Genomic DNA, 14,754 nt, shown 5'->3' on the forward strand with positions numbered 1-14,754 from the left:
GTGAGTGAAAAGCAAGGAACTAGACTCCAGATTCTCCAAGTTTGTATCTAATTCTCTGCCCCATTCTGAGGCTTCCCATTACCGCTTACTGTACTTCTACAGTTTTTGGATTTTCTCATCCCAATACATTCTCCCACTCCCACCATCTGCTTCAGATGTCATATTCTGTCTTATGCCTTCTCTCCAACGTTCCAATTAGCTCTAATCTCAAGGGTAAAGTCCATCCTGTCTTTACACCTTTACACATCCATCCATCCATCCATTCACCCATTCTTTCCAATACCCCTTGCCCCACACAAAGCCTTCCCTGACAAACTCTAATCCCACCAACTACCTTCTCTTCCATAGCACCACACCAATGTCTGCATGGTTCCCATGCCTTGTTCTGTACTCACTGTGAGCTCTTTTTGCTTTATTTGTCCCCTATCTCCTTCCTTTATATTGGGAGCTCCCTGAGAAAATGTAGGCCTTTTAACCCTTTCAATCTCCATAAATTCCTCTGTTGGTTGACATACACAGATGCAGAAAACTCAGGCTAAGCTTTGACAAGAAAATAGTGATTGTCTTAGATTCTGAACTACATTTGTCAGGGCAATTAGTCCAAATAGACACTCTGTTTGCCAATACTCTTTTGGGATATGGAAGAAGAGACTCAAACATTGGGATGAGAAGAGTGGACTCAGGGTCCTTTAAAGACTCCTTCCAACTCTTTAGGAGATCTTTTAAGAAAGGAGTCTGAATAAGCACCCTACAATTTACTTAATCTTCTTTGTATTCCTCACATTTGACAGAGTATAGGTGACTTTCAAAATTTAGGAATAGAGGTTTTCTCCTGACTCAAGTTCTTACCTGTCTGCTGAAATCAAGGCCATTGCGATCACTTCCTGAAAGAGATGAGAAGAGAAAATATTGGTTGTTAGCAGGACATGGAGATGTCAAAGGTTAAATGCAAAAGAAGATTCTTGGAGGAATGTGTCTTTAAAAAGAACACCTGCTCCCTCTGTGACCAGAGTTCTTCTACTTTCTCCATTCTCTGGAAAAGCCTTTGCAAAGAATCTTCCAGCAAGTGGGTAACTCAAGAAAGTATTGTCCAGGAGGGAAGATTGACTTCTCTCTTCTCCATCGAACTTGCCATATCAAGGTGTTCGGTCACTCACTTTGGCTCCTGTACTCAGACAGCCACTTGTATGAGCAAGAAGACATAGTCATACATCCCACAGGCAAGATGTCATCCTACCATGCCAGCCCTCTGAGCATGAGCATGCCTAAATCACTTCAAGGGGACAAATGTTCTGATTTTTTTATCTTACAACTTTTATTTCCTATTTTGTTCATTTTGGGGCTTTTTCAATCACTGGTAGGTTGAAAAAGCAAATGTGTGCTTAATGGAGAATATGTGATGGTACAGAAAAGGTATAAAGTAGTAGAATAAATGTTCTCTTGAGAAACAGTCATAATTTATATGTTTGTATATGTTATGGATTTTAATGCCAGTTTTTCTTAAAGATAAATAACTCTATAAAATTTTACCCTACTTTTTAAAAAAAGTGAGTATGATAAACATACTATTAATAACTCTAGGGGGCTCTGGTAACTTAATGATAAGGAATTGCATTTTAAACCCAAAAGCTCCTAGGTAGAAAGTTAAGGAACCACCTCCCATGTGATTTCCTGCCTGTGAAGACCTGTTGGAAGGTCAGCTATGAGTCAAATTTGATGGTATGTAGCAACAACATTAAGGACATTATCAATATCATTTTTAATGATTACATAAATACATTTATACAGTATATGGATATATTACAATTTGTTAAACATGTGTCTATGGCTAGGAAATTGTTTCAGTTCTTTGTTATAATGGATTATTCTACTCATATAGTTCTTGAGTCTATGAATTATAATCACCCCATCTTGGTTTGGGCTCTATGGACTGTTAGCTTTATAAGAACAAGGAGTATGACCCTATGATTGTTTGTTAGACACAGGAGACAATGTGGAAAAACTTAATTGCAAGTATTTTGAGCATGTTGTCAGGAGGGGCTTGTCCCGGAAAAAAGACATCATGCTGAGAAAGTTGGAGGGTCAGAAAATGAGAGGAAGACCTTTAAGAAGATGTATTGATGCAGTGATTGTAACAATGGGCTTCAGCATATCAGAGATAAGACTATAGAGCAGGATAGGGCAGGGTGCAGAGCTGTTGTTCACAGGGTCTGTTGTTCATAGGGTCTCTACGAGTCCTGTTGACTTGATGAGACCTAACAGCAACAACATGTACTTGGAGCTTAACCCTGCATATGAGAAAGACTTAAGAACTATGGATTGACAAAATTATGGAGGCTTCCTAGACGTCTCAGACAACTTATGTTTCCTGAATCAAAAGACTTGTGAGATCATTGTATTGGCGGATAACTTCATTAATATCTAACATTAATGTCTTCTCAAAGATTATATTCTATATTCTAGTTTGGTGAGGAGACTCTAGAATCTTTATGTTTTTTTTTAAATTTAATTTCTTTATTTTTCATTTCCATGAACATCTAGAGACTCTAGAATCTTAAAAGCATATGAGTGGTCACCTGAGACACAACTATTTGTCTATTTGCACCAAAGAGAATGAAGAAAGTCAAAGGCTCAAAGAAGAAACTGGTTTGTAGGATTAAACCCCACACAAACTACATCCTCTTCTAATCTGAGACCAGAAGAAATACATGGTGCCCAGATTGCACTACCAACCATTTGGACCAGGGATACAATACCAGGCCCCAGAGAGAGTGGATAAAACTGTGAGCAAAACTCAAATCCCTAATAAACGCTACACCTACTAGACCAATACAGACAAGAGGGACCCATGAGACTATCATCCTAAGATACCTTCTCACCATGGAATGGAAGCTATCTATTTCTGTAGGTCACCTTTCATCCAAGTAATAGACAGGCTTATAAAAGAACCAATCTTGTTCATGAGTCATGTGCTCCTTTAAACAATGAACTAAACAAGATCAAATGGTGAACGTTTATCCCAAAGAACAGATGAGAAGGTGAGAGGGAAAGGGAAGCTAGATCAATGGACACAGAACAAACAGAATGGAAATGAGAGTGTTGACTCAGTGTCAGAATTGTAGCCAATGGCATGGAACAGTCTGTATAAAATTTTTTTTTAATATAAGGAATCCAATTTGCTGTTCAAACTTTTACCTAAAACACAATAAAATATTGTCTGCGGAGAAAAAACTTAAAGAGTGAATGCTATGGAGGAGCTAATCAGTGACTTCTGGAGGAGGAAGGAAGAGAGCAGAAAAGAAGGAAGATCCAGGGAGCAGCAGGGCCAGGGAGACCCAATGAAGCCCTAGCAAATGATACAAATTCCTCAGTAATTTCATCAAACTTCATCCCCTTCCCATGTTCCAGGAGACTGGGGTTTCAGGGTGAGTAGGGGGAGATGCATTAACAGACTACACAAACAAGAACATGAATCCAGAAATCTCAAAATGAAAAATTTTTCTTTTTTTTTTAATCAGATCTTAATTAGCTTTAGGATAAGCTCTAAATTCATAGCATAACATATAACTCCTCAAATGTTCTGGTTTCTGCCACGTATGGTCCCATCTTATTCCTTCCCAAGTACCTCAGAATGTTGACATACAGAATACTCACTGTTCTCTAGACAGACACGCCACGCCTTGGCACCCTGTCCCTTTCACATGGTCAGTCCTTCTTCCCTTTGGAATCTGGCCACCCTCACTCCCCACAACATAGTCACTTCTTCTTTACATGTCTGTTATTCTGTCCCACTAGACTCTGAATTCTTGGAGAGCAGCAACAGTAACAGCCATTTCTGGGTCCTCAGGGACAGCCATGATTCCTAACACAGAGGAGAGGCTCAAGAAATGTCAGCTAACAAATCAATGGGAAACTAAGAGAACTTCTGAAGCTTTTTCCTTTGCTTTGTTCTAAATAATGATGACAAGTAAATACAGTACTTTCTGTATGTCTGAGAGGCATCTTGAAGAGCAAATAGGTCAGTAAGAGGGTTTCAGAGAGAGAAGAGATACAGAATCCCGAAAAACAGCAATACTCTGGGATGCAAAATGGTCTCTGGATAGAAACTTGGATTTGAGTTTGGCTAGAAAGGACATATAAATTCTGTGCAGGGTTATAAAGATTCTAAGAGCCCATAGACTGAGAATAGTTGTAACAGCTCACACATAAAGGTAAAATTTCATCTTTAAAAAAAAAAACTGCCACAAACCCCAACTCATTTCTTATGAACTGAGTAAGCTTGTGACATTGGTCTAAGAAGGAGTAATTTCTAAAGGTTTGATAATTTGATAATTAAAAAGCAAATTCATTCAACAAATATTTATTTAGCACACTCCAGCCAGGAGTCCCTGGGCTGTGCAAACCACAAAAGCTCAGCTGCAAATTCAAAGGGTGCAGGTAGAGTCCTCCCAGAGGTGCCACAAAGGGAGGCCTGGTGAGCTACTCCCCTAAAATCAGTCACTGGAAGTCCTGTGGTGCACAGTTTTACTCTGACACATATTAGGGTCCATGAGTTGAATTTGATGACAAATAGTATGTTTCAGGCACCATTCCAGGAACTGTGGACTAAACAAGGAAGAAAATGGAAATTTTTTACTTCATGGAGTTGTTTTTGTTTTTTTTTTCTTAAGAAGATAGTTAAGGGTCAAGCAAACGGAACTTAAATAAAGTTTCAGTTAGAGATAATTACTACAGGATAGAGAAAGAACATGTGGTAGAGAGTTCTCAAAAGAAGGGTAGTGTGGAAAGGCCTCTTGGGGAATTAAGTAAGGGTGGCCTAGTGGTAAGAGGCTGCACTGTAATCCCAAAGGCTCAGTTCAAATCCACCAGCTGCTCTGTGGGAGAATAATGCACAACCTCTTCCTGTGCATTCAACTGCCTCTGAAAACCCACTCCATGGTCAGCTATGAGTCAGTTCCAGTTCTGACTCGACGCCACACACAGTAACAACAGGGGGAGATCATTCTAGACTGAAAGAGGGATGATCAGGCCTGAAACAAGAATAAGCTAGTGTTATGGCCAGTTAGTTAGTGAGGAGAGGCTGGGTTGAGTTGAAAGAATCTTTCAGTCTTCAATAGAAACCATCATCTTTAAAACCAAACAAAAGTTTAGCTCAATGACTGAAGAATGTTCACCTGAAGCATTGTAATCTTTTAAAGAAATACCTGAATGAGATCAAACAGAAAACAGTAAGTCTAAAGCACAGAAAGGAAGCTTAGGGGATAGTTTCAGTTCATGAGGGTGAAACAAGGGGATGAGAGACAGCATAGACTGGTGTCACAATGTACACACACATTTCATCGTGTGCATTTTTACCACCAACAAACAAAATCCACAGTAATCAGCTGAAAGGAAAAGAAGAGACAAGAAAAAGGGAGACCAATTAGTAGGTTATGGCCATGGTAGAGACAGTGGTTGCTCACTGTCCACTTGAAAAGAGGTGGTGGAGGAAGGAGGAAACAGTGTGTCGTGAAGGTAGTGAGAAGATACAATTCAGAATATATCTGTAGATTCTAGTTGGCTGGCTGATGTGGAGAGAGGGAGTCAAAGGAGGACTTCAGGCTGATTCCAGGGTGTAGCTTTCTCCATAGAGTAAGTGGTAGAGCCATTCACTGAAATGGGGGTGATTTAGGGAAGGGTAGGTAGGTGGTAGAAAAATCAAGTTCTATTTTAGACTTGTGACATTTCAGATGCCAATATGTTATCCAAAGAGAGGTAGGAGGACATGAGTTGACTTAGGAGAGTCAACTAAGTACAGTTAGTACAAATTGGGTAGTTGCCACCTTCTGTGTGTTGTTTGCTGATGTCAAAAGAGCTCTCAACTTATGATGGCCCTATTCACAATTAAACAGAATGCCACCCTTCTAGGTCATCCCCATTATTGTGGATGTGATCCATAGGGTTTGCATGGGTTAATTTTTGGATGTAAACTTGGGGCCTTTCTATCATCAGCTTATACAAAACACACACACAGTGAGCTCTGGTGGCCTAGTGGCAAGAAGCTGCACTGCAATGCCAGAGGTGTGCGGTTCAAATCCACCAGATGCTTTGCTGGAGAAGGAGGAACAATCTCCTCCCGTACCAGTCAAATCTGATTTGACGGTACACACACACAAATCATAAAAAAATAAATTAAAAAATTATATTTAAAAAAAAGAAGGGAAAAAACCCCAAACACACACGCACACTGCCATTACAACAATTCCGATTCATAGCGGCCCTACAGGACAGGGTAGAAATTCCAAGGCTGTCAGTCTTTATGGAAGCATCTTTTTCCTGTGCAATAATAGCTGGTGGGTTCAAACCACTGACCTCTGGTTAGTAGTCAAGAGCTTACTCACTGTGCCACCAGGACCTCATTATCTGTTTGTAGTGATGTTTGACTTTTAGGACTTGGTAACATCACAAAGGAAGTGAGTCCAAAAGAAGAAATAGTTATGGTTGTGATAATGCGGAAGGACCTGCAAAGAAGAAAGTGTAGACAGTCAAGTAGAGGAGAACTCGGCAAGTGTGGTGTCTTGGAGGGCAAGGGGACACAGTATTTCTAGGAACAGGTAATAGTAGACACAGAAGCAAGATCTAGAAAGTAAAATAAACATTGGATTGAAAAAAACCATTTTATCTTGGAGGGAGTCACCAAGTTTGTGAGTAATTAAAAATGTCTTTGCTTTTGATTTCTATGTAGCCTAGTGGTAAGAAGTTGTGCTACCATCCCAGAGGCACACCCTCAAGTTCACCAGCTGCTCCGCAGGAGAAAGATGAGCAATCAAGCTCCTTCCATTAAAATTATTGCCTTTGACAACCCACTGGAGGATCAGCTAAGAGTCAGTTCTGACTCCATGACACACAACAACATGTGTAATGATATTGTTGGTGAGGTCCATAAAATGAAAAAGCAAGCAAAAGTCAGAGTTTCATTTTACAACTTCAGTTAACAACACTAATAATTTGCTCTGCCAAGAAGGTTTTCCATTGTGCTTCTCAGAAGACCTCGCACCACGAGGATGTACCTGCTGCTCTCAGACTATGGTGATACTGTGTGTGCATTTTCTGCCTCCTCACACTCATTCTTGTCTTCCATGCTCTTCTCATTGTTCTGGGATCCCTGGGACAGCAGAATGACTGGGCTAGGGGGTGCTGAGACCAGGAGAGTGAAGAGCAGCATCTACAACAACGCACACAGAATTGATCTGAACGAGGGGTTCAGCTCCCCCTACCTATTACTACAATTCCACCATAAAGAAGAACATATTCTGGAGATAGGAATGACCTCCTGGCCCCCTGGCATGTGGAGGACGTGTTCTGAGCACCTGGGGAGACTTGGTAGGAACATAGCGGTGTAATCTAACAGAAGCATTAGGTTGATTTCTGATGACACTATTGACAGTCTCTCCAGATGTCAGGATCTCAGGAAACCTCACCTTCCTGCTGCTCTTATTCCTGCTTCTCTTTCATGGTCCACTGGACTTGCTCCATCTGACACCTCTCCCCACTCAGTCTACAGGAAAGTCCTGAGAGGTGGTTCCTGGGAACTCTAGGCCATGATTAGGTTTACCAGAGTTTTTCTGCTACCCTAATGCTCTTGAGAGGCTGGAGAAGTATTCCTAGGACTCAGCTTATACATCTTTGAAATAGGAAGGAAAACGTTCCTCTCCTTCTAGAGGAAAGAAAAGGCACAACTATCATACTGTGTTAAATCCTAGTTCAAAATCAAGACTCCTTTAAGATGCTATGGGCAAATTGTTTATGTTCAACTGCTTGCCAAAAGGTTGCCTGTTCATGGGCCTGGGGAGAGGCGATGTAAAAAATGAAAGAATTTTTCTTTTACTTTTCAAAGAGAAGCGCGTACTGGGCAGGAGGGGTGGGCAGGGAGAAAAGTACAACAATGAATGAATGGAAATCCAAAGTCTCTGTAAATTTTCATTGAAATTAATAAAAAAATTTTAAAAAATGGTTGCTGGTTCAAACTTAACCAGCAGTACTGTGGAAGAAAGGCAAGGTTATCCCCTTTTGTAAGGATTATAGCCAAAAACCCCCAAAAACCTTGATAGAGAAGTTCTACTCTGTAACACGAGGAGTCACCATCTGTAGGAACTGAACTGATGGCTAATGGTTTGGTTTTTGGTCTTGAAGATGTCATGTTGAGGAGCAGACAGGAATATGCCTGGGATTCAAGCCCTAGCTCCACCACTTCCCAGATAGCTACGTGGTCCTGGTCAAGGAAGGACCCTACTGAGCTTCAGGCTTCTCAATGGTAAAATCAGGTCATAATTCCTGTTGCGTCTATGATGAGGCCCAGGTAAGTTAAAGTTGGTGGTCAGCTTTGTGCCTGGGAAGTGCTAGGCAATACTGGAACTGGGCTCCAGACCTTCTGACCTACACCCCAAACAGGTTGAGACCAGTCGTATCTCAGCGTCTTTCCATCTAATGATCCTCTCATTTGAATGTTCTTCCCCTACTCTATCTAAAGAAGTCATCCTTTAAGACCCAATTAAAATTTCACATCCTCCATGAAGTTTAAACCTGTTGTGCAGGAGTATTGGTTCCAAGTGTTGGAAACTCCAGAGTTGAGCTGTGGAGTTTTCAATAGATACTTTTCCCACAAGTAGATCACTGGTTCTTAGAAGGAGAGCACTAGGCCTTTCTTCCAATGTTATCTCTCCTTGGACCTGAACTTCTAATCTTTTGATTAGCAGCCAAACACATTAACACCACCTAGGGATTTCCCATAAAGTTTATCCAAGGCAAAATACAGTCCTGTATGAGTGCATTTGTATGTGTGTGTAGCTCTGGCAGCCTAGTGGGTAAGGAATTGCGCTGCCAACCTTAAGGCAGGCAGTTTGAATCCTCCAGTTGCTCCATGGAAGAAACATGGGCAGTTTTCTCTCATGTGATTTACGGCCTCTGAAAACTCAATGGAGGGTCAGCTATAAGTCAGTGCTGCCTTGATGGCACAGAGCAACACCACCATAACATATAGTACTTTTAAAAAAAGAATCAGTTATTTGTGTATCTATTTCCCTCAGAAGACTGTGAGCTCCTTCAGTCAAATTTATATGCCATTTAAAAAAAATTTTTTTTTAAATTTTATTTTTTTTTTAGGGATCTCTGGTGGCCTAGTGGTAAGAAGCTGAACTGCAATTCCAGAGGTAGGTGGTTTGAATCCACCAGATGCTCTTCTGGAGAAGAAGGGGTACACACACACAAAATAATAAGATGAAAAACAAAAAAAATATTGTTTTGTGTATGTGTACTGTCCAATCGGATCCAATCGGTACAGGAAGAGATTGTCCTTCCCTCTCCAGCACAGCATCTGGTGGATTTGAACTACATACCTCTGGGATTGCAGTGCGGCTTCTTGCCACTAGGCCTCCAGAGCTCCCTTTATATGCTATTTTTAATTTGCCTTTGTGTACCAAATGCTAGAAACAAATGTCTGGAACATAGGAAGTACTGAATAGATACATGTGAAACTAATCCAAATTACTGTTAAATTGCTATGAAAACTAGCCTTCTATTCAGACCAAAGAAGTCACAAGACCACCATATGCGGAGACTTGAACAAATGTTCATTCCAATTTCTGGCTCTGTTTATGGAAGATGGAAGTTACTTGCAGAAAAACAAAGCAGAAAAGGCACACTGAGGGCCTAAGAATGTGTTATTCTTAGAGCTGGAAGCAACTGCAGTTGGCCTCAGAGGGGAAGCACCTAGTTGAGGTCACACAGCCTCAGAGAACCTGGCCTGGGACAAAGCTCAATTTCTGGGCACGTACAACTTCCTCGCTGAATGTACTGCATCCAGCGCCTAACCCACAGAAAAGGGAGCATTGGCTTTAATCAACAGCTTAGGCAAATCAGCAGGATAGATGCTAATCGATTTTGGAGATGATTCAAAGCAGAGAAGGAGAGACTAATCTAGAAACCGGGATGATTAAATCAGGATTAGAAAAATATAAACTATAGGAGAAGGCCTAAACAAACAAACAACAAAATGTAAGAAGAATCCATGTAAAGCCTGGAATTTAGAATACATGGAAAGCCTAGAATTTAGGTAGAAAAAAAAATCAACACTATAAATACAAGGTAGGGGGAGTTGGTGTATTTTATGTGAAAATAAATCAATAAACATTTGCCATGAAATGATTCTGAGTCAGGGAGCCCCTGTGTGTGTCAGAATACAGTTTTTAGTGGCTGGTTTTTTTTGGAGTATAGATCACCATGCCTTCCTTCCAAGGTACCCCTTGGTGGACTAACGCTTCCAATCTTTTGGTTAGCAGCAGCCAAATGTGTTAACCATTTACACCACCCAGGGAAGAAGGGAATAATGAGAGAGGGGTGGGGAGAGAATGCGACTTGACTGAAGCTCAATATTGGCTCTAACTGTGCTACCAAGGATGTAGTACGGGAAGCTGTCTTATGCATTAGCACAATCACCAAAAATTTAAGACCCTTACACTGCCTTGGAGTTTGATGTCTAGCTCAAGCCACTATTCTTTAAAAGCACCCCTGATGAACTGGATTATTGAGTGCTGGGACTAAGATGGTAAAGTGTCCAGATCTCCAATCAGATGAGGGCCTCAAGATGAAGAAAGGCTATTTAATTAGCCTGGAGAAAAGAACATGCCATTAGATAACACATATCTCAGAAGGTTACCAGGATAATTAAACAGGGGATTAATCTTAATAATATGAATGATGTTGTGATTACATAGGAAAATGTCCTTAGGCTTAGCCTTTATGTTTGTTTACTTTGAGCATGTCATCAGGCAAGACCAATTACTAGAAGAGGGCACCAGGGTAGCTGAAGGCCAGGATCAGCACACTTGAGGGAACCCTCCATGAGAGGGACTAACGCAGCAGCCACAACACAGGGCCTGAGATCAACAGATCAAAGATATCTTGAAGATGGAAGAGGTCAAAGGACCAGGCAACGTCTCATTCCTTCATGTGTAAGGTTGCCATGGATTGGAACTGACTCACCAGCAACCAGCAAGCAACATATATTTGTATGTTCTAGAAATGCATACCCCCATATTTAGGGTTGAAATGTTAGAATGTTGAGAGTTTACATAAAATTATTTCAGCAACAAAAATAGCAGAAATGGATGGTGTTTGCAAGTGGGTGCAGAGTACAAAGAATTCCTTATGTTAGCCTCTCCTTCTGCGTGTGTTTGAAAACATCCCCAATAAAAAGTTCAAAGCAAAACAAAACACTTGGGGTGAGGAAGAATTGAAGCAAACACGGCAAAATGTTGGCAATGATTAAATCTGGATGGTGGGAATACATGAATGGCTATTCAGCAAATTGCTTTTCTGTATGTTTGAGGTTTTCAAAAAGAAAAGTTTAGAAAAATTAATTAAATGGGGAAGCATTTTGAAAGCACCTGGCACCACACCTGGTACATAGAAAGTGCTTAAATAAATGTCATTGGACTTTTCTTTCCTCCCCAAATATTAACCTGTACGGGAAGCCGGCTTAGCCTGCAGCTCTGAAAAACAGAATGAGGGCCAAATGGTGGAAGGTGCTGGGCATCAGGCTGCGGCTCACAGCAGGAAGGACTCAGAGCCTGACACTGCCTAACAGTGAGGCCCGGGGTTTCACAGTGAGCGAACTTACCGTCGTCAGAGATTCAAACAGAGGCTGCTTAGTTCAAGGATGAGACAAAGTGACTTTTTTTTTTTTTAATTGAGAGGCAATTGATAGCACTGAAGGGGGAACTTCAATGATTTCTAAAATTTCTTCCTTCTCTAAAGTCTAAGGACTCTCTGCAGTTGTTGAAATGAGCCAGGGCTTTGTCCCCTCCTCTCAGAAGCTGGACAGTGTCTGCAGTGTCCAGAGAGAGGGGCAAAGAAGCCCAGAATATCCCTTCTCACTTCCCTCTGCCCTGATTCTTCTGCATACATGTAAGCACAGAGAGGGACAGGCAGGGTAGAGAACTTGGCATAGAAAGCTTTGTTGTCGTTAGATGTCATGAAATCAACTATGAATCATAGTGACCCTAAAACAACAGATGTGAACCTTGCCCTATTTTGTACCATCCCCACAATCTCTAATCTTTTTTAAACCCATCGTTACAGTCACTGTGTCAATCCATCTCAATAAGGGTCTTCCTCTCTGAGCATGATGTCTTTTTCCAAAGGCTGGGCCCTTATGACAATGTGCACGAAGTATGTGAGATGAAGTTTCACCGTCGTTTCCTCTAAAGAGCATGCTGGCTGCATTTCCTCAAGACAGACTGGTTTGTTCTTTTTGGCAATTCACAAAATAGTCAGCACTCTTCTCCAACATCAAGATTCTTCTTTAAGACATTCACCCTGAAACCCACAGCGTCCCTTTTCATCAGGAAGTAGCTAAGAGAATATACCATCCCCTTTTCCTTATGAATCAGGGTGAAGTCTCTCTCAGGGAGGAGTGATCGGGAATGGCAAGGGACACACTGACAAAGGAGATTAATCAGAACTGGCTTTGACAAGCACTGTGGCAATTGGACAATTAAAACAGACATGGGGGGGAAGAAGAACGAACTGGGGATGAGGGTGGAGAAAACAGTGCAACAATGAATGAATGAGAACCCCAAATCTCTGTAAATGTTCATTAAAACTAATAAAATTTAATTAAAAAAAAAGATTCTTCTTTAGTCTTCCTTATTTATTATCTCACTTTCTGATGCATAGGGAGCAACTGAAAGTACCATGACTTGCATCAGGCTTTAGAAGGAAGCTTGAAAATGTTCTATTTTGAGGCGAGTGAGATCTGTGCCCAGCTGCAGGGGTCACCAACCGGGGTCTCTCTAGACCTGCTTTGATAGTTATGGTCCCTGGTCCAGGAGGTCTCCATGGCAAGAAAGCAGGCAAACACCCTGGAACCTCGAGAGACCACTCAAACATGGTCTTGCCTTTGGGAAGATGAGGGATTATTATTTACCCATCTTACAGGTAAAGAAGCTGAGCATCAACAAGCTTATGAATGGTTTGTATGAAATGACAGAGGTTTAAAATATGGATGTGTGACCTAGAAATAATTGTGAAGGGTTTATAGGAATGGGAGAGGGGATGGAAGAATGAAGAGAAAGGGAGGGTATAAAGAGGATTTGATAAGATGTTATAATGAATGACACTGATCAATTGTGATTAATGTAATTAAAATACTTATGAATGACTGAATAAAAACCAATTAAAAATATGTGTTATGGAGGAAATAAAGAACGTGCATCCCCAATCCCAGTGCAATGTGCTACTTCTAGTTTAGAATGACATGATTCCAGTGTTACTATCTCTAGGAGAGAATATCTGAAGACTTTATTCAGTCACAGCTTAACTCCCCTCAGATACTAACCTCAGTGTCTTCCTGGTCCCACACCTATGACTGTTCATCTTTACCAAAGAGCCCCCAGTGAAGTAAGGGTCTGGGCAGCAGTTGGATAGATTTGTGTTAAACTAGGAAGACAACATCCTAATTCACTGAAATGGAGATGACAAAGATCAAAAGAAGATAAGAGGCACACATTTAATTCTCAAGGAGCCCCAGTATTTTGGATAGAATCTTTTTGAGCTGGGATGGTCACCACACTGAACAAGTCCTATTGAGAAAGACCAAAGATCCCTCTCCACTGGCGTCAGAGCAGCTTCCACCAGCCTCTCCTTCCTCCGCCATCTAGAACAGAGGTCCGCCATGACCTGAGAGGCCTGGCCAGTCTCTCCTGCCATTAGGAACAGGATGAAGTTCTACGGAAAGATTTCAGACTTGCCACCTCAGCCACACAGCCTCCAGCCTCCCGGACAGACTGATTTGCATAGCTTTGGCAGCCACTGGGATGTGAGTTTGCCTGAGGAGCAGTTCTCTTGCTAAGGGAAGTGGAAGCTCCAGAAGGAGAACTGTTCAAGCAGGATTGTTTGCTTCTGTCTGGTAAACAATGGCAATGAGGCCTCCGAGCCTCTCCCATTTCTTCACAGCTTCACTTCTCACCAGCTTGGTTCCCCAGTAGAACACAGCAAGGGTTCCAGGGAAACTTCATGACCACTGGGCAACTGGCTGGGACCTCCCAGATTAAAAATTACTAAAGTCACTAGGACCTCACAAAGCTGACTAGGTGGCAAAAGAGGTTTGTACTTAGCCAGAACCTAAAGGTTGATGGTTCTAAGCCACCCAGTGGTGCCATGAAAGGAGAAGCTAAGTGATATATTTCTATAACAATTACAGGCAGAAAAATCTGTATGAAGCAGTCAGGGGCCTGCACTGTAACAGTCACTGAGAGTAGGAAGGAACTAGATGGTGTAAAACAACACCCCCGGGAAGCTAGTAGCCAGAGCAAACCAACAGACTTTCTGTGTAGTCCTTTAGACCTTCACAGACACAGGGCCTGCTTTTCTCAGGACTTAAGATTTCTCAAAACAACAGGGCAGGGTAGCCTAACAGTCACAGTATTAGAGAACACAGTGATGTCAGTTCAAGAGTACTACAAAGGCTGTTTTTCTTTGCACTCTACGTAGTCAGCTTAATCTCTGGAGCCCTTCCTGCTTGTTAAAGTTGTTGTTATGTGCCATCGAGTCGCTGACGACGCATGGCGACTCTATGTACAACAGCCCTAAACCCTGCTCTATCCTGTACCAATCACACTGCCTCTGACACACCCATCCCAATTACCCAGTCACTGAATCAATCCACCTCATAGAGGGTCTTCCCCTCTTGTGCCGTCCCTCTACCCTCCCAAGCAT

The 14,754-nt window shown here is 41.6% G+C and overlaps 1 protein-coding gene across 1 annotated transcript in view; it reads right to left on the bottom strand.

Moving 5' to 3' along the window:
* The window catches only part of POU2F3 (POU class 2 homeobox 3), a 112,592-nt gene that overhangs the window by 64,455 nt on the left and 33,383 nt on the right, over nucleotides 1-14,754 (bottom strand). The window contains exon 3 of the mRNA XM_006895635.1: nucleotides 850-884. Coding sequence (XP_006895697.1) covers nucleotides 850-884 — 35 coding nt within the window. The remainder of the gene's footprint in view (nucleotides 1-849; nucleotides 885-14,754) is intronic.

This window comes from Elephantulus edwardii, unplaced genomic scaffold, assembly GCF_000299155.1.
Source record: "Elephantulus edwardii isolate Elephantulus edwardi_28Jun2011 unplaced genomic scaffold, EleEdw1.0 scaffold00171, whole genome shotgun sequence".
Taxonomy (NCBI): domain Eukaryota; kingdom Metazoa; phylum Chordata; class Mammalia; order Macroscelidea; family Macroscelididae; genus Elephantulus; species Elephantulus edwardii.